This window comes from Sturnus vulgaris, chromosome 4, assembly GCF_052056855.1.
Source record: "Sturnus vulgaris isolate bStuVul1 chromosome 4, bStuVul1.hap1, whole genome shotgun sequence".
NCBI lineage: Eukaryota > Metazoa > Chordata > Aves > Passeriformes > Sturnidae > Sturnus > Sturnus vulgaris.
The window spans coordinates 10627960-10647775 of record NC_142246.1 but is presented as its reverse complement, the minus strand read 5'-3'; the positions used below and the strand labels follow the sequence as shown (position 1 = coordinate 10647775).

The window sequence follows — 19816 nt, the reverse complement described above, 5'->3', positions numbered from 1 at the left end:
ATATTACTCTTCTTGAAGGAAAGAACCTGGATATTAATAATATCTTAAGATCATCTTTAAGAGGAACAGAGAATAACAACTGCTCTTCAGTGTTAGAAGAAAATGATGAAACAGAGATTCCCAAGTATCCAGCTGACACGTGGACCCCTTGCTTCTGTTATGGCACTTTTTTCAAGGCACATTTTAGAAAAAGCTCAAAAACTGGCACTTTTTTGGTTGCTGTGCAAAGAATTATTAATATAATTGGTGAGATATCACCTCAAGAATCCTTTTGATTTCCAGGTGTTTTTTCTTGTCCAAGGACACTGTCTCTTTTCAGCATTTTCTAATAAATATCTAAGAGTTTACCTGCCAGGCAGCCAGATAAAGGGAGGCTGTCAAATCATTTCTCAATAGGAAACCCATTTATATGAAGCACTCCTACAGAGTGACTGTGTATTGTGCAGGAATGGGTTGGAGGAGGATGACCCATTCTTTTGATTCATATCTGCAGGGTTCTGGAATTTTGCTGAACATTCGTTGCAGTTAAATAATTATTAAATTGACAATATTCCAAGAAAAACAAAACATACACTCGATTTCACTGTGAACACCATGCAAAATAGCTAAGTGTGCTGTTAATGTTTGATTTTGTTGGACAGCACAGTGCAATGAAATCACCTACTGTCAGATGTAATATGACAACCAAATGCTTAGAGGCTAGTGACAAAAGTATTCTGTCACTGTCATGCTGAGGATAATTTATGCCAATAATCCTCAGGCACATCTGAGCAGCGGGACACACTGGATATTATCCTACTGCCTCAGTGGAAAATGTACTTCAAGGCAACTTGGGTGATAGTGCAATGATGAGACCCCAGGTGTTAAGCCACCAGCAGCACTTTGAAGCATGCACAGAGCCTTGGCTCTGTTATTCCCCCAAACCCATCACTGAGCACTGCTTCGTGCCTGTCAGGAGCAGGGCACAGCCATAAAAGCAGCTGCTGGTGCAGAGGTGGATGAGGCTGAAGGCAAGCCCTGGCACTGAGCAGGTTCAAGTACAGTGACCTCCTGCTCTGCAGCTGGCCCAAAGAAAGCTCCAGAGGTGCTGGCACTGTATCCCTGCTGGCAAGCTCAAAGTAATGCACCCGGACAAGGGCAGTCTCAGCTCTGCAGACAGACTCAGTGCTGCCCTTGAGCTTCACATCCTTTATCTGCAGCTTTTACTTTGCCAGACACCTAAAAGAGCTGCACACACTTTAGCTGACTAAAGTAAGAGCGGATTTGGGCTTTCTACACCTGACAGAAAGTCTGCTAGATCAGATGCAGCCAAGGAAATGTATACAAAAGAGAACTGCTAAGAGAATGTGTGCTTAGTGATTTTCTTATTTCAAGTATACCTAAGGCTCAACTTTGTCCCCCAACTTTGTCCCTTTAAAGCCCACTGAGTACAGGAAAACTCTCCAGGCTCTAATGTGTTTTAGTAACTGGAGACTTCGTTTAAACTCTTAACAGTCTGTCTCTTAATAAAATGAATTTCATACTCTTTGTTCACAGGCTGATGAATAACAAAACTGATAGAAGATTCGGCTTGAGCAAGTATGCAGGTCTATTTACAGATTTACAAAGGAAACCTTGCACAGCACCTGCCCACACATAATTTTGGCTCCTGGCACTACTTTAAGGAGTATTGAATTCCTTCCCACCCACACATCTTTACATAAGTAGAAACTTAAACACCAATTCAGACTAAACATTTTTGAATGCAGAAATCCTTGAGTGGCATAAAGAGAAACAGTGGTGTAAATGAACCTTTAATTTTCATCACATTCAATAACTGATGGACTAAACCCAGAGATCTTAAAACAGTGTGTAGTTTATTTGAAGTTATTGATTCCCACTTTCAGTAAATTCCTATGCTCCATCAGCACAATGTGTTTTCATTGGAGGCTGAGACAATCCTAAATGTTACTTAGCAAGTGGAAAAAACTTTCTGTCCTGAATAGCTGTCAAAAAGAAGGGCCATAGAGAATGACTTCCAACTTGCCATGGGAAGAAGAGCAACCAGCAGCTGGATATTCCAGCCTCTGGTGGGCCCAGGGAATTTTTTTCCACTCAGCTATGAAAACACAGTCTATGTAAAGTGGCTAGGAAAGGTAGCTCAGTATTCATATCACTGCAATTATACACGGTTTTCACAGAGATTGGCATCAGCTACAAATTTTTAGGACTTCATTGACTCAGAGTGGATTGAAAAATCACCACACAAGAGCAGTAACGGATGGGAGAATTAGATCTTGGCCACTGTCATTAATGTATGAAAAGAAAGATAGTATGATAGTCTGAACGTATCAATAAGGGTTTAACAAAGAGAAATCTAATAGTGAAAGGTTTCCAAGAAACAGCTAATGATCAAGTCCATTATATCAGTGTGACTTCAGGAGAAGAATTCAAAGTCAGACTGGGGTCTGAGCTTACTATAGTGTTCAAAGGACGAAAGGCTGATGGTTTTGTCTTTCCCTTCTGATTCCTCCTGATCTTTTCCAGGACAGCAGCAGTCTATCATCTTTTTCACGTATTACAGTGTGCTACCATATTAAAGTATCACCACCACGTGTAACCTGTATTTGGATATTGCAAGACAATGAGAGACTTGGGACATCTCCTGGCTCATCTCATAGTGGCACTGACAGTGGAAAGGGAGATGAAATCCACCACTGCCTGACAGCAGCAACAGAATTGCAGGAACGCTGGCAAAAATCAGCTTCTAACACTATGGAAAAACTTGATGAATTCACTGAGATGCAAACAGCCTCAGTGCTACAGGCAGGGCTATGTTCAAACTCTACTTTGCCAGGCTCAGCATGGGAAGACCACACCATAGACCAGCCAGCTCTAACTGCTTCAACTTCCATGGTAATTCCCACAGTATCTCAGAGAAATATTTTTGTTACTAAAAAATCCAATGAACTGCTGCAAAAATCAGTGCTGACCTTCTGGACCTAATTCATACTTCACACCATTTAACTTGCTGCAGCTGTACCAGCTTTAGGGGAATTTACACATTAGTATATGAGAAAGGAAAAGGAGATGAGTCGTCCTAAGAAAAACAACTTGAATCTTCAGAGCCAAACTGAACCCACACAAATATAAAAGAATGAGGATCTCAGCTGGTTTCAGTTTATGAAGGTGGTACCTGAAGTCTACATTTCAAAGGCATCTGCATTTTGCATAATTTTCCAGCCTCTTCTGAACCCTTTCCCTTGTAATTTATGCTGTATGTATTTTGAATTAAATAAAAATAATCAGTTTCTGGCACTGTTAACTGTGAAATGGATTCTCTGAGTTTCACTGCATATTAATAAGACTTCTTTTGCATCCATTAAATATACACATAATTAAACTACAGTCACAAAACTAAAGCTGGCATTGCTTAAAGAGAAAGCAAGATTAAGGTATTCAATACAATACATGATTTTTGTGTTTTTTCACTTTTTTTCTGTAGTCCATAGCATTTCACAAAAGGCTGTCCAGAAGTTGGATTTTATAAATTAGGTCTTGTGTTCGTAAGATGCTACTGGCTTATATATCCCTCAGGACCAGGCATAAATGTGATAACAAAATAACACACTACAATGCGGCAGAACATCAGCCTTCCAGTTACTCTGGCCCTGTAAGCTGCATCTGTGCTTCCTGATTCAATGAATGTGGGTCTCCATGGATGGTCCTTATCATTCTGCACAAAATTTTCCACACAAGGATGAAGAGATAGATACTTTATCAGTTCAACCTTCAACAGGCTAAACCATGACACGCTTACGCTTCTCTACAAAAATGTTGAAAATGTTTTCTTCATCATATCTACTCTAAAGTCAGTATGAGAGAAGCACTGAAACTTGTTTACAGATTTTTTTTTTAATAACAAGACAGCTGCTCCCAACTGGAGGATTGAATTACAGATCTCAATCAGTATCTTTGCTATAAACACCTCTAAGAGTCTCAAGTGCATTTGCTTGATCTGAAGAGAACTTCCTACCCAGAGACAGGGCAGGAAAGGCACTAAAGACTTTATTCAAAAAAAGAGACGTATTCTTCCTTAATTTTAAAACTCTGCACCTTCATTTTTCAGCTACTGAAAGGAGTCTTCTTGTTAGGCTTGCTCTAGGAAATGTTACCAATAAAAGTGTAAGAAACAGTCTGGGACCTGTGGGCTTGGCCAGGCCAACTTCCAACACAGGACAGGTCAACCTTTGAAATTAAGGCTATGTTGCTCAGACTTCGATCTGAATTTTGAAAATCTCCAAGGATTGCCATTCCACAGCCTTTGCAGGTGACCTATTTCCAGGCTAGTTTCACCACAGAGAATTTTTTGACATCTCTTCTGAAGGCTGAACCGAATTCCCTCAACCAAAGCAGAGGTGAGAGGAATAATTATTTCCCTGGACCTGCAGGCTCTTTTCCCTTTTAACCACTTCTGTTAGGACCATAAATACATTCTCTCTTGTATATATTTATATAATTAAATATAACACTCACCAGCCACTGCTGAGGTATTTCTGGCAGAGGCATTTGAGGAGGCGCCGGCAAACTGTTGGCAACTTCTTGCTTCTGGACATGTTCTTTTATTTCTAAACCTGTGGAAGAACAACAAACATCATTTAATACCTTGGTGGATGCAAATGGGATATTTTTTCCACATGTGGATCCCATGTCTGACTGTCACACACTGAAATCTGGCACGCAGCTCTGATCACAGCCCACCTCCCAAGTGCAGTTACTGAGGCAGGACTGGAAGAATGCTGGGAATTCAGGAATTTAATCAAGCAGAACAAACACATACTTGCTCTATATGATAATGACATATATGCTGTTTGGATCAACAAATACCAGACATTGAAAAAAAATACAGGAAATTATTCTGAACTGCCCATCCATCTCAAACTCAAAGACTTGAACAACATTCAAACATGCTGCCAGGTGCCTGCAAGATAAAAACATTTACTGGGGGAATATACCACATTTGAAAACATCCCAGTGGCACCATACAGTGAATAAAACACAGCCTGTGGGCAGTGCATGACAGGCTGCCTTTTTTCAGTGGAGATGATCAACAGTTGCTCTAGTGGCACATTTTGGATGGGCAAGGCCATCATGCAGAAAGGAGCCCCAAACCATTTTTCATGCCAAAGAATGGAGAAGAGGGTAGAAGAAGAGCCCTTGCCTGCCTGCTTTCTCTGGAAGTGATGGTGAGAGCTCTTTGGGCAAGCCCACAGTGCCCATGTTCCCTGGGCTCCCTGCTGCCACCAGCACCTCTGATCATGGAGCTATGGTGTGAGCCTAAGTCCCAGTGGGTGCAGGGTGCTGTGACACCCCAGCCTGGAGCACTGCTGGGGGACACTGCCCTAACCAATTCACCATTAATAGAAATGCACCCTGAGCATATTTTCCCACCATTTCCTTCTTACTGTTTTTTTTATTTTAATAACCTCACAGTTTTCCAGGTGAATATGAAAAATGGAAAAGAATGAATGTAAAAACTGCTTCGAAGATCCTTTGTGTCATTGTTGCATCTCCCCCACAGGAGAAAAGAGGAATGACCAACTCACTCTGTGTTTTTGGCACAATAATTTAAATCACAGTTGAAGTCCCTTCAGAGAAACAGGATATTGTTTATTCTTCTAAATATCAGAAGATTAACGTGCATCTCTTCAATTTTCTGGCAACAATTCAGTCCATGGATTGTACTCTGCTTAACCCTAGACTGAATTTAGTTCTTAGTGTTTAGCTGTGTTTTTAAAATATATATTTACATAGTCAAATGGATGCCTTTCGGTCAACATCATGTAATTCTCAAAAATGTAAGCAATGATGAAACATTTCTTGTCATAATATCCCAGTCCCACTGGCTGTGAAGTCATGGGTTGAAAAGCAACACTAATATATTAAACTGTCTCTAAAGACTACAGATTCTTCTTTCTTCCTACAAATCAAGAGAGTGACTAGTCTTGGGAAACATTCCTTTTTTCTTTTTTTCCAGTTTAACTTTCACTCGTTGCTCTTTACACAGGATGAGTGATGAGTCCATATCATGACTGCCATCCATATCCATGTTTCTCATGCCTTCCATAACAACTAGAAGTCATATATGAAGGCATTTTTACTGAAAAAACTCCAAACTATTCTGAGGGAATACTACTGACTCTGTAAAACTAATTTCCCCCAGTTTTCATGTATGTGTGTTTAAACAAGAACCTGCTCTAATATTTAACTTCTTCTATCAACTTACAGAGCAAAAGGAGTACTACAGGTTTAGGGCACCAGGTCCCTATTAAGGAAAATGGGCAACGTTGACAGTCATATTAAATTACTGAATCCAGCAACAGTTCTTACTCCAAAATAAACTCTTTGTGTCTTTGTTTTTTAGAAGAAAGTCAGAGTTTTAGAGTGAAATGCCAAGTGTTTTCTTCCGACTTACAATCCACTGGGCATGCCAAGGCTCAGGAAGAAAAGTCAGGTTTATAGTTTTGCCAGCTTTTCAGAGTAACCACTGGTTTGGATGCAGGGCAGGTTGAGGCCAAGCAGCTGTGACCTGAAGAACTCATCTGCCTGGCCCAGTTCTCTCTGCTTGATAGAGATTAGATGAAGAACACGGTGTGCACTTATGGGAGATGCAACAAAACAAGGCAAAGAATTCCCCAAGTAAGAACTTCTCAGTTTTAAGTGTTTTACTGAAACCCAACCAGCCTATCACAATAATTTCTGCACCTTTACAAAAAAAAAACCCCATAATTGTTCATTTCCAGACGTTCTAATGAAGCCAGCCAGTTCCCAGTTCCCCAGATCCATCATTACCATTCCCCATTGATCTTACATGGTTTTCTCCAGCAATCAAAAAATCCTGTTGGATTCACCCTGTTGATTTTTGCAAATGCAACTAAAGAGCTTGAACTCAGCATAGTCCTCAAGCCTCTTAAACTGTGCCAGCAACCCAAGAGCTCTCGTGGAGTTGTGTGGGTGGAGTAAAACAACAATCTGAAAAACAGACTCCAAATGATAGTTCATCTTAGTTACAGAGTACTGTGGGTTTATGTATCTTTTATTGCTTTTAATTTTAATGAAGAGATGAATAGTTTCAAAGGGATGGGAGTACTGAATGTTATAAGTGATAAAAAAAGCAGCAGGGTCGGCTCCAGTAAAGTACATGACTCCCTGGGTAGTTTCACAAACGCTCAAGGCCAGGATGTGATGGCAGAGCTCCCAAGGAGGCAGTTCCTCTCCTTCCCTGCCTTGTTCCTGTCCCTGCACCAACCTCTCATTTGAGCCAGCACAAGCATGTGTGTGGCCTTGGGTTGAACCAGAGCAGGGAAGCGACACTGGTTAGGACTAAACCAGCAAAAGAAAGCAAATAATGTTTGTGCTAGCAGAAAGAAGAGACAATACATGAGTAGCCTGGGGAGAGAAACTGGATGCTTTTTTAGAGGCCATGCTGGCTTAAATTCTATTCAATTACATAAACTAGAGTTTATAGACATATAAAGCATAGTCCTATGATCTCTTATTTAACTGAACTATGGGGTTTCCTTAATTCCAGTTTGAACTAGAGCATATCTTTTAGCAAAATATTCCATCTTGATAAGATGCCAGCAATGGCATGCAGAACTTGCTAAGTTCTTCCATTAGTTCATAGTGTCAATGCTCAAAACATGTGTTTTATTTCCACTTTGAAACATTCAGCCATTGCACTTACTGTTGTGTAAGTCTAGGAGCTTGTTCTCAGTCATTCCTTTTCTACATAAAGATTAATTATGACACCTCATTTTGGATAATTTGAAGGCATATTTCTGGATCCTTTAATCACTTTTACAACTTCTCTTTTAAATGTCTACATTTGGTCTCCTTGAACGAAGGCACCAGAGGTGAGTAAAATGTTCCAGTAACAACTGCACTGAGCAAAGCCCTACCACTTAATACACGGATCTCAAAGAGAACTTGGTGATGGATGGATCTTGTAATTGGATTAAATGGATCTTGTTACAGGGCCTGAAACAGGCTTTAAAACCTAAATGGTAGCTGCTGAATAGTGGAAAGCTATGGTTCTGGGGTCTTCTTATCTGTCACAACATGTAGAGACATAGACTGAGAACATCTAGGAAGGTGCCCTGGCACACAGAAACAGATATTCACACAGATAAGGCCTCTCACTCTCAAAGTGACTTTGAACTGTCTACTGGGAGCAGATCTTTGCCTGAGCTAACTCCCACATCATGCCTAGGAACTGATGGAGGAGACAAGTCAGCTCACAGCAAACCAATGCAAGGATCACACCACAATTTAACAGCATAAATAATTGAGCTCTAGAGTCCAGAAACATACTCAGCACTGTGAAATGGAGGGTGTTTGGTCTTGGAACACCATACACAATCCCAAAAGAAAGAATGTGAAAGAAAGAAACCTTTCCCAATGTTTTCGAAGTTGGCAACAGAATGACACTTAACTTCTAGAAAAAGTCAAGTGTTTTTCTTAATAAATCTAGTTGTAAAGATTGCAAGAAGAACATGCTGTGTCAGCTCAGCATTGCTGAGGTTATTTTGAACCCTAGTAAAATACAGGTATTTCTAAACATATCAAATTGCAGGTTCACACCTATAGGTTTTTGGGGAGTTTGGTGTATTTTGATGAGCTTTTGGAGCACCGAGATTCTTTCCACAATATGAGAAATTGGTATCCACCTTGTTCTTTCAGTATGAAATAGCAATAGTGGAGGGTCTTTAAGAATGTCAAAATGGAAAAGAGGACAATCATTACTTCAAAGATCTCCTTGGACTTGAATTCCATGGCAAAAACTATTTTTTTAATAAATGGAGGCAACACTGCATCAAGCAAGACCATATTTTTCTAGCATCAGAGAAGAAACAAATCGTGAGAAATATAACTGCTCACAATGTGGCATTTTTCTTCAACAAACTCTGGTATTTTTCAACAATCTAAACTGGGGGTTTACACTGGCAGTGCTTCTGTCTAATGTAGTGGAGACAGAGGTCTTAGAGACCAGATGTCACTGCATATAGAAAAGTGTGGTAAAAAATGTAAGGGTAGTGTTAGAAAAAATACTGAGGAATGTTCTTCTCTAAAGCTCTGTGAAAAGGTTCGTGTACACAGTGAATCACTTATGTTGCACTCAGGTTCATAATCTTGATGGAGACAAGAAATTGTGCAATAAAAATGTTTTTAGATAGGAAGAAAACAAGAAAGTGAGTCTAATTGCAAAATGCAATCCAAACATTCTGACAACCATTTCCTATCTCTGGCTTGGCACTCCTGTATGAGTTATGCACCAGACTCCACCTCAGTATCAAGCCTTTTGATGGATTTGGGTCATTTGGCACAGATGAAATGGTGCTGTGGCCAGCACTCCCTGACATCAAAACTCACAAACAGCATTACTGGCACAATTTAAATGATGTAGCCACTCTACCAGCAGAAGTGAAAACATTCTACCTAGGAAATAGTTCTGTGGCTGGGTTCACCCATGTACACCCAACACACTTCTAAGTGTGCCTTTTGCTGTATTTTACTGCTGGACACAAAGGAAAGCATTCAGGAAAGCTGCACTTTGGCTTCACCCTGTCTTTCTGTCTTTCTTCAATTTAGGGCTTGTCTTCAGCTCTTAAAAGTTATTTCACTGAGCACAGACTTATTCTGTGCCTTCTGCAAGTGAGAAAACACACCCCAGCACTGACCTTTTGATGACTGTATCCTCAGGAGAATGTTAGTTATTACTGCCTTCTTCTCCCTGACAGTGGAAGTTAGATATTCATGGTCCAGAAGTTCAAGAAACAGGCGCAGCTCAACTATTAACTCTTCCATGGCTGAAAGACAAAAATGTAAATTACTTCATCTGAAAGTCTCATTGGGAAAAAAAGATAAGAGTTAGTTCCCATTTATCCACATTCATAGTTATTTTCTAGTATTTCTTAAAAATGTATCGTCCTCCTTGATGAAAAGAGACTTTAACATTATTACACTTTAAAAGAACCAACAGAATAATCCATTAGTGAGCACTGCTGGCATTTATAACATTTATTTCCAAACTGAAAGACTTATTTTTTCACATGCCACATGACGAAGCCAGCACCAGACAAGTTACGTGCAGGAATGGTGGCCCCTGGCTTTTCTACCACCACTTTTCTACTGCCACTCTGGTTCCCCTCACATAAACAAACTGCAAAATTTCTAACTGCAGAACAAATTTAAGGCTTGGTAAAACTTCTAGATACCACTGGTATCTTAATTAATCTTTCCTTCACCTTTTTTCTTCTGTTTGCTGTGGTAAGACAGAGCAGGTTTTGGGGGGGGGGGGGGGGGGGGCGTGGGGGGGGTGGTTGTTTTTTTGCAGTGATTTTTCTTTTTTATGATCTCCAAAGACAAGTCTCTCACATATTTACTTATCACTCCCCAGATTCCATGTGATGCATTTCTCCTATTCTATGCATTTTATACTATTCTATTATTCCAGATCTCGAAGCTTTCCATCTTGCTCTAGAAGAAATTACATTCCTTCTCTTTATTTCCAGTGCATAATTTTTTTATCAAAGAACTTCATAAGCAGAGTTTTACTTTTTTCCTTTCAAGTTATCCCTAAAGTCTTGCATCATCCTAAGAACTGCAGTATCTCAGACAATATATACAAACATCTTTGTCAAAGCCTGATCATGTGATATCTCTTCAGCAGGCTTATGAGGAAACTCATGGTACTGAACCACATTTTCATGCTTCAGTTCTCTCATAATTCTGAGATTCTCTGGTCCCTTCGCTTAGGGAGATGTACTATTTATAGTTTTGTATCCTCATTCCGAAATGCTTAGATTTTTCTCTACTTAATCACATTTGTTTTTATAGTCTTTTCAAGGCCTAACTGGGCAACTGCTGCTAAGCCCCTTCAGACCTCTAAAAGGTACATTCTTTGCTGCTTACTCCCTTACCAGTTCTTCCCTACTCCTAAAACCTTCCTGATACAATTGTTTACTCAAGTGAGCCTGGAATCCTTTCTTACATTTCTGAGAACGTGTCTGGTTGTTTAAAGAACCTTTGTTTGAGATGCATTTGCTTTATCCTACCTTTAACAACAGCACAGTCCAGGGAAGCCTACAGATCTCAGCTACACTCCCTGCAAGGGGCTCTTGCCCTATTCTTGTCTCCAAGAAATGCAAATTTTCCCATGCATTTGGAGACTGACTGCTCTGGCAAAGCCAGCAAACCACTAGCAAACACAGATGTGCCAGTCAACAATACCAGGGCATGAAAACATCTCAACAAAGAAACTCCTGAAGAAGCACACTTGGGCAAGCATTTTCATAGAATCATTTAGGCTGTAAAAGACTTGTAAGATCATCAAGTCCAACCACAGCACTGTCAAGTGTACCACTAAACCATGTCCCTAAGCACCACACCCACGTGTTTATCAAGGACAGTGACTTCACCACGTTCCTGGGTGGCCTGTTCCAATGTTTGACCATCTTTCCATGGAAGAAGTGTTCCATAATATCCAATCTAAACGTCCCCCACTGCAAATTGAGGGTGTTTCCTCTCATCCTGTCACTTGCTATTTGGGGGACAGCACTGACACCCACTTCCCTACAACCTCCTTTCAGGTGGTTGTAGACAATGTCCACCCTGAGTCCCATTTTCTCCAGTCCAAACAGTCTCAGCTCCCTTAGATACTGCTCCTTAAGACTGGTGCTCCAAACCTTTAACCCTTAGTTTTCTCAAAGACACTATTAATTTGTACACATAATCCTGCCCAAGTTTTTCTTGGTGATGATGTACTTTAATTCAACTGAGCAGTAGCATTGCCATTACATAAACTGTCCACATTTTCAGGAGCTATGTTTCCCAAAGATTTTCACAATATATTGGCAGAAAGAGGGTATTTAAAATGACAGGAAAACGGTCTGTGTCACTTCACAATGTAGCTCATGAAAAATACCCCATGGGTATTACAATGGTAATTTTTTTTTGCCATCACATTTGTAGCTGTCTAAGCTCTCTAGAAGTCTGTCAGAAATCCAAACTATTTCACAACAACCCTATTACTTCCAGAGTTGCTTCAATTATGAAGCAACAACATATATATAACATACAGCTTTCTGAAGCACAAAGGCATAGGTTCAGATTTGCCAAGTGGTAAGTGATCATGAGACTCTAGAAGAAATAAAAGGGCCATATAACAAACAAAAAAAAACCCCACCTAAATAACTAGCTCTTATATTTTTCTCAAATTATACAGTTTTGAGAGAAGACATATATTCCATTCTGTGTACAGTGGTCTCCAGCTTTTAAGTATGATTTGAATATAAAATGCATTAATATTCGTTTTAGTTACAGAATATATGAATATTTTAATAGTTACTTGATAAGATATACACTTTCAAAAGCTATAATTACCATACAATCTAGGCAATCATTGTAAAACCTAATCAGTATGCAGTACAAGAAATTTATATTTTTCATGTAGCTCTACAGCCATATTTATTGTTAGTAATTGCAGTAATATATTGCTGCACTAATATTTCTTTGCAGTGCCATGTTTCCTGATTTCTTTAAGGAAAGGGACTGTAAACAGGCTGAGAGTGAGCTCTCCCTTCACCTCTTCACCAAAGAATACTGTATGCCACAGTCACCTCATTTCTTTGCTGAGAACCTTCACTACTAGGAATGGAAAAAGGATGAAAGCATCAGATACCTTTGATATGCAAAGTGTACACAACTGGGTGAAGTTATTAAAAATTATCAGATCCTTGTTCTCAGGATCTTATAATCTAATATAAACAGATGGATTGCACAATGAGAAATGAAAACAGCAAGAGGGAGTTACCAGGGAAGGAGACAGGGAAGCAAGAGGACAAGAGATAGGAAACCGCTGCAGGAGAGACTTCTAGGAGCTGGCACCAGCCCAAATGTCTCCTGACTGTACCATACACGTGTGGCTTTTCTCTGTGTCTTTGGAGGAAATCTGAATTGCAGGTGTCCCTGGTGACCCCTTCCCACTGACCTGCAATGACCAGCCCACCAAAGGTACTGGAAGCAATTTAACTGCCCCAGCAGAGGTCTGAAAAAACAAAGCTTTGGTTAAAACATGCCAAAACAGCTCCTCAGCAACACCTTCACATTCACTGAATGTGCCCTGGGCCTGCTGTCCAGCACTGTGGTTCAAGGGAATCACCAAGGAATCACCAAGGAATCACCACGGAATACAGAGCATGGCAAAACCTGCTCCTCCTGCCTCGAAAAGCTCTCAGGTGTGTGACACTGACTTCAAGCAAACAGCCACAAATGCTAATTTCACAATTTTACTGTGACAACACAACGAAATTGTTAGCAGCTGTTAAAAAATGCTAAATGTGAACATGTAGACATTGTTTCAACCATGACTAAGTAAGGGATGTATTTTCTTTTGTGGGAGTTAATAGCATCATAAACATCAAAGTGTGAAGGAAGAAAAGTTCTGAATTTCACTTCATGTATGTATTGATGTGAAACATACTAAAGGAAAGAAGGGAAACTGCTCCCAGCTAGCCAGAAAAACTCTTTCCACACATCTTAAAAGCATACTTTCCTCTATTAATACTGCTTAAGCAAAGAGCAGAAATACTGCCATGAAGTGTACTGAAATAAACTACTGAAAACTCTTTTTTCCAAGATGGGAACAAATAAATTTGTATGTTCAGGGGAAGAAACAAGTTCCCCTGTTGTCAATCCTTGGATGATTTTCTGGATTAAAAAATCTTATTTCCTCCTTCTTAGAAATGTGATGATGTGCTCACCAACAAAAACAAAAAACCAAAAAAACAAACAAAAAAAAAGGAACTGAGTTAACAGAAAATCTACATATTTTCAGTAAGCAATCATTATTTCTTAAATGGAGACTCAAAAGGAGTGGGTGATGCAAGTCCCAAAGAAAAACATACTCCTCTAGTGAGAGATTACCCTTGGAAATCTGACATCACCACAAAGAAAGAATAATAATCAGAAGAAGGCTCTCAAAAAGGGGCCAATTTATTTGACAGTTTTGGCTGCATTCTCATTGCCAAAGGAATTACTGGTAAGTGGCAGGTGGTGAAAGGCAGGGTGGAGCCCAGGGATGCTAATCACAACAGTAAGCTGATTTTAGCTTGACTGAGGAGCAAAATCACATTCTATATTAAATGATGAGAAGTCCATTCTATGCTCAATAGGAATTATAGCCCCCTAATGGGCTGCTGTAATTGCCATGCACAAATAAAAAAACAATGATAAATCCAGAAGGGTTTCCAAGATCAGCTCTCAGGAGTTTGAAAGTTTTTCAAATGGCAGCACATAAAACTATATACACAAGCCAGCAACAGAATACACCAAGGTAAAAATAATCAGAGGAAGGCAATTACATCACATTGCAGATTTTGTTCCAAACCAGAACTAAAACCAAATGGGACTAAAAATGCATGATGATGCAATTATTCCCCATCTATGTTTACGGGTACTAGCCTATAACCATTTTTTAAAAGAATATAGTTTTCACTTCCAGTTGATTAGAAAAAAATTGTAGGGGCGGTTCTATGCCACACATATGATTTCAAGGTTGCTTAAACCAGAAGAAATTACAAGAATGAGTTCATTAGAAAAATGATCAGATTGTTTTTGGTCAGTCCTAGCAATTACAGTATTTCTTAACCTTGCCATAGCACAAATGACCTGAAAGTGGTTCTTTAAGTTGACTAACATACACTACTGAACTTTATAGAAAAAGAAATGCAAGCCCAGGAAGGAAGAGGGGACAAATGTTTATTAATTAAGAATGTTTATTAATTATTGTCTTGTCCATACAGCACAAACCTCCCACACAGAGCAACTTCACTTCCATGCTTGCATGTCTGTTATAAATGCATTTATGAAAATACGTAAGAATACAAATCTATCACAGAAATACGAATTTTAATTGAGCTTCAATTTTTTAGAAGATCCTACTGATCAGCTCCTTGAAGATTGCTGAATAAAATTTCTCTGTGCTTTCATCTTCTGTTCTGTTTAGTTTGTCATTTGTAGAAGCTGAAGGCTAGAACAGAGACTCACTACAAGAAATCACCTAATCTGACTTTGTATACAATACAGGCCAGAGACTTTCACCTTGCCACCCCTCTGTTTGTGGAGAGATGTGTTTTTACATGAAGTACATCTTCCAGGAAAGCAAAAAATCAATGTCAGCATTTTGAGCCCTAGTTTCATGGGAGTGATCCCTCTGACTTCCCCCAAGAAATTTGATTGGGTTAATGGGTAATATTGAGGCCAATCTTCAATCTATATATAAAAACTTCTTGAAACACAGAGACCCTCCCAATCTGTCAAAAAACCTTATTGACAAGCAACACTGTAGAAACCAGACATATGTTCTCATTTAAAATATAAAGCAGAATATGAACTTCATGTTTATATCCATTTCTCTTGCAATAGTGTTACTATCCTTCGTTTTGGATGCTATAATTTGAATATTTTATTAAAAAGTTCAAAACAGACTACTGCTGAGGAAACCATGGCTGTTTTTTATAAAGCTATAAATATCAGGGACACTACAATGAATGCACAATGAACCACAAGAAGACAAAAATCTTTATGAAGAAAAATACAAAATCACTTTGACTTCCACTCAATCCTGTAACGCAGTTACAAATACCCTGTATCCAGCAATTAATAAAAAAGCTCCTTTCATGACTGTTTTATCATTATCCAGGAAAAGATTTTAACAGAGAAGCACACAAAATCTGAAAGCAGGAAGTGAGAGCGTATTTTGCAGTAGGAAAGATTTTTATTTTTTTCAATATGCTACCAGAAACTACTTGACATATTTGAAAATTATATTGAAATCCCCTCCTCCAAGAAATGAGAAGTCTTGCTGCTGTGATGAGACAAGACTTGATGAGTTTTCTCTTGGTTGCACTCGCCCTTCTCTGCTGCCCTGAGATCCATCATGTACAAGGTGTGATGGATTCTACCTGATAAATGCCAGATCCTGCTTCAGAAAGTGATGATCAGCTTAGGGATACATGGCATTACAGTAAAGAATGGTACTGTGTTGAAAAGAGGTGAACCCTGAATAGTAAATTAAGCCCTAGAGATGAAGAACGAGTATGAAGCAAGTAAAACAAATATAAGGATTTCCATTAGAGTGTTTTAGCATAAAAATAATCACACCTCTCTAAAAACTGGCAAAAAACATATTCTCTTTAAAATTTGGCACTCCCTGGCCTGTTAAAGAGGCTCTTTCCAGATAGCTTGGGGCAAGAGGCAAAACTCATCTTCTAAAAACTCCTCCTGTCTCATGCATATTTATGATCAACCTCAAGGAGTGTCAAGGGATCACTTCAGCCACAACCCACATGTATTCCTTTTTCTCCTTCTTCTCTCTGCTTCGTTTAAAAACCATCTTTCCAGCAAAGCTACCAGAGAATCAACAGCCACTGCTACAACACCTGGGTGATAAAAAGAGGTGGGAAGGCATTAGGAATGTTTGGACAAGAAACAAGCTGCCAAAAATCCTGCCCCATCAGTGAATCCCACAGCCATGCCAAAAATCCTACAGCCATGCAATGAGTGACAGCAATGCTGGGGTGTAATCCATTAGCATAGGGTGGATGGATAAAGCATTTATTTTTTAAAGTGCAGACCAGTGTTTAAGCAATGCCACAGACTTTAGAGAAGAACATCTGCTTTTAAGGAAGTTCACAGACTCATAGGAAAAAACCCAAAACTAAAAATAAAACAGAGAAGGAAAAATGAACAAAGGAGAAATTAAAAAATAGAAAAAATAAATAAACAAAAGAAGGACCAAAAATGAAGAAAAAATATTAGTGTAAAAGGCACTTATTTTTATTTATGCACCAATTATCTACATAGAACTCAATATGCTAGCAAAAAAGAAAAAAAAAAGCTGATAACTAACTAAATAAACCTGCAGTGGACTTTATAAAGTTGTTCAAGACTTTATCTAAAAGTATGTTTTCCATATGAGGTTTCTTTTGATCCCAAAATAAATGTAACATTCTTTGTAAAGCACATGAATATGGGTTTTACCCTCAGTGGATGCCCAGGAGGCTGAGAAAGTTTCACCCTTTTGCTTCTGTGCTGTCTGTGGGTACTCAGGTTGAGTTTTCTTTTTGGACTCCCACTCTGCAGCAGGACACCGAAATTTCTTGCATTTAACCATCTCCAAAAGTATCAGCTGACATCGTCCCATCAGGACAAGACATTCCAGGTCCTGTCCGCTGGCTCCTGCATTATCTCACCTCCTCCCTCTCTCCAAACCACAGAAGATAAGCAGCCACTCCAGAACTAATGAACAGGCTCCGAATCCACAAAAGAAAAGCAGTTCCCTCTGATGATGAAGACAGAAGATCTGTGGTAGGAGGTGAAAGTCTGCGCCTGTCTCCAAATCCCAGGGGAAATGGGGCTCAGATAAGGCTGACACTCACAGAAACAAGTGACCTGTGGCAGTAAAAACAAAGCAAAGCACTGCAGCACCCCTTGGGAGTTCCTCACTTGGGTCCTCAGCTGAGCACAGAACCCTCCTTAGGGTAGAATTTCTTTCAAAGTTATGAATAATTACATATCCAGAAGAAATGTCAGACAGTAAATTAAGGAAGTTAATGGAATGGAGAAACAGAATAGTAAAACAATGACAGAGACATACAAATATGGCAATAGTAGGAACTGCACATTATAATTTGGCATTTCTATATTGAGCAATACAATTTATTATCCACGTCAAACAGCAAAGTTAAAAACTGTTCAAGTCTGGAGTCTGATCATGTCATCCATATGAGCAGTACAACTGAAGAACCATTTTCACTTTGTGAATCTGGAGCTCCAGACTTCCAGTGTGCAGCTAAATTAGAGCCAAACATGAGATAATACTGCATTTTATAAGAATAGATCCAGAAGTTCTCACATTTGGATGGGAAAGATGGAAAAGAACCCATTTTTTTCTGTCCTACAACATTTTTTTATATGACAGCTCTCACTGCTGGGTTCATTATGCAATGAGTAACTTCTGCCATACATTGATTACTGTCTGATGCTTTCCTCAAGGAGAGAAGCATGTTCTGCTTTTTCTGTCAGGCTTTTGAAAATTTCTATTAATAGATGTACACTGTGATACAGATGACACACATGAGCCATAAATGCATGAAATATATTCTCTATTGAGAACAGCAATATATGCCTTTCAACAGTGGATTCAACTAACGGTGATAAAGTAGGAAAGCTGTAATTCTGAATTGGGGAATTCAATTCCCTCTACTCCTCAGGTTAATTCTCTGAAATACACTAATGTTTCTCTGATTTTTTCTCCTTCTGGTTCTTCTTCATGATTACTATGAAGACAGGAAAATTAAATAAACTTTTAATTTATTTTCAGTTTCTGGAGAAAAACAAAAGAAAAAAAAGAAAAAAATAATTTAGCTCAGTCAGCCAGAGGCAAATTATTTCTTTCAGTTCCTTCACTCAGCACACCTCTGCAGCATGCCAAACGAGATGGACCAAGGCTCCCCATGTAACCTTCCCATGCCAAGCACAGAGTGCTGGAAGCCTGGATGTGATCCAGGTGCCTCTGGGCTTGGACAGGGGCTACTACAAAGGAGGGCAACAGCAACAGCCTGACCACAGGGAGGAGATCCAGAGTGGGATCCACACTTCTATTGGAGCTCCACAGAGCTCCAAGGCCCCTTCTTTGTCTCCATTTGTTAGTCAGTGATCAAAGGTTACACTTTCCCTCTGAAAGAAGATAAAGTCAGAAAGTACATTTCAGAGAACTATGAAAACCTAGGTCCCTGAAACTAAGTTATATTTTCTTACAAAAGGAGAATCAAAATTCAAACGTGCACTTCCATATATTTGTCAGAAAAGAAGAGGTGCTAAAGAATATACTAATAATAAGTTGGTCCAATAAGTCAACTGAAATTTTGCCACTTGAGCTACGGACTGTACTGGAATTCAAAATATTATTTTGTCACCAAATTTCATTTTCCCACCTTTAAAAATGTACAGAAACATCATCATTTAAATATTCTGTCATGGAATGCTGGAAGTGACCATAAGAATTTTAAGTAATGGCAGCAATACACGAGAGGCTCACTGCCCTGGCAGGACATGGGCAATAACTGTGATGGGACCTGAAACTGAGCATGCTGAAGAGAGGAGCACAATTTGAGTGACTGGATTTAGACCCCACAAATCTCATGTAAGAAGCTGTCACCATGTCACCAACGTACCATTTCAAATACACTAACTGGAAAGCCGAATTATTTTCAATATCCATAGTATTGACAGACGGTGATTTTCATCTGCAGTACTGATCAGCCAGAAAACAAGACATATTCAGAGGACAAATAAATAAATAAATTTTAAAAAATTCTCCTTGCCAACAAAAAAAAAAAAAAAAAACGAAAGAAAAAAACCAACAACCCTTATTTTATCTGGTGTGCTTTGTGCATTTTCAATAAAGCCCAACTAATTTACTGCAACCCTGGACATACAGCAAGTACTTGTGCTTTACAGAGATTTCATTTTAATTATGGCTGTACTCTGAATTTATCACGAAACCAGAAAACATATGTTTAAGAAACAGTAATAAACTGCTGTCAACACCTTTCTCTCAGGCTGCTCCAGCCACTTTTCCTCCTCTATCCAATCAGCCTTGCACCTCTTTGGAACACAGACTGTGCTAGACAGACTTACCTACAACATCCCAGGGAAAATTTACCTCCAGGGCTTGCATAATTTTCTGTTTTCTGGACATTATCTAGTTTTT

At 39.2% G+C, this 19816-nt stretch overlaps 1 protein-coding gene across 3 annotated transcripts in view; it reads right to left on the bottom strand.

Annotated features, from left to right (window-relative positions):
• Positions 1-19816, bottom strand: part of AFAP1 (actin filament associated protein 1) — a 113756-nt gene that overhangs the window by 54306 nt on the left and 39634 nt on the right. For all 3 annotated transcript variants that reach the window (XM_088163096.1, XM_014895308.2, XM_088163097.1), the window contains 2 exons: positions 9720-9848; positions 4516-4613 (listed from right to left, as the gene is read on the bottom strand). In XM_088163096.1, coding sequence (XP_088019222.1) covers positions 4516-4613; positions 9720-9846 — 225 coding nt within the window. In that variant the 5' untranslated portion in view covers positions 9847-9848. Of the gene's footprint in view, positions 1-4515; positions 4614-9719; positions 9849-19816 lie in introns of those variants that run through there.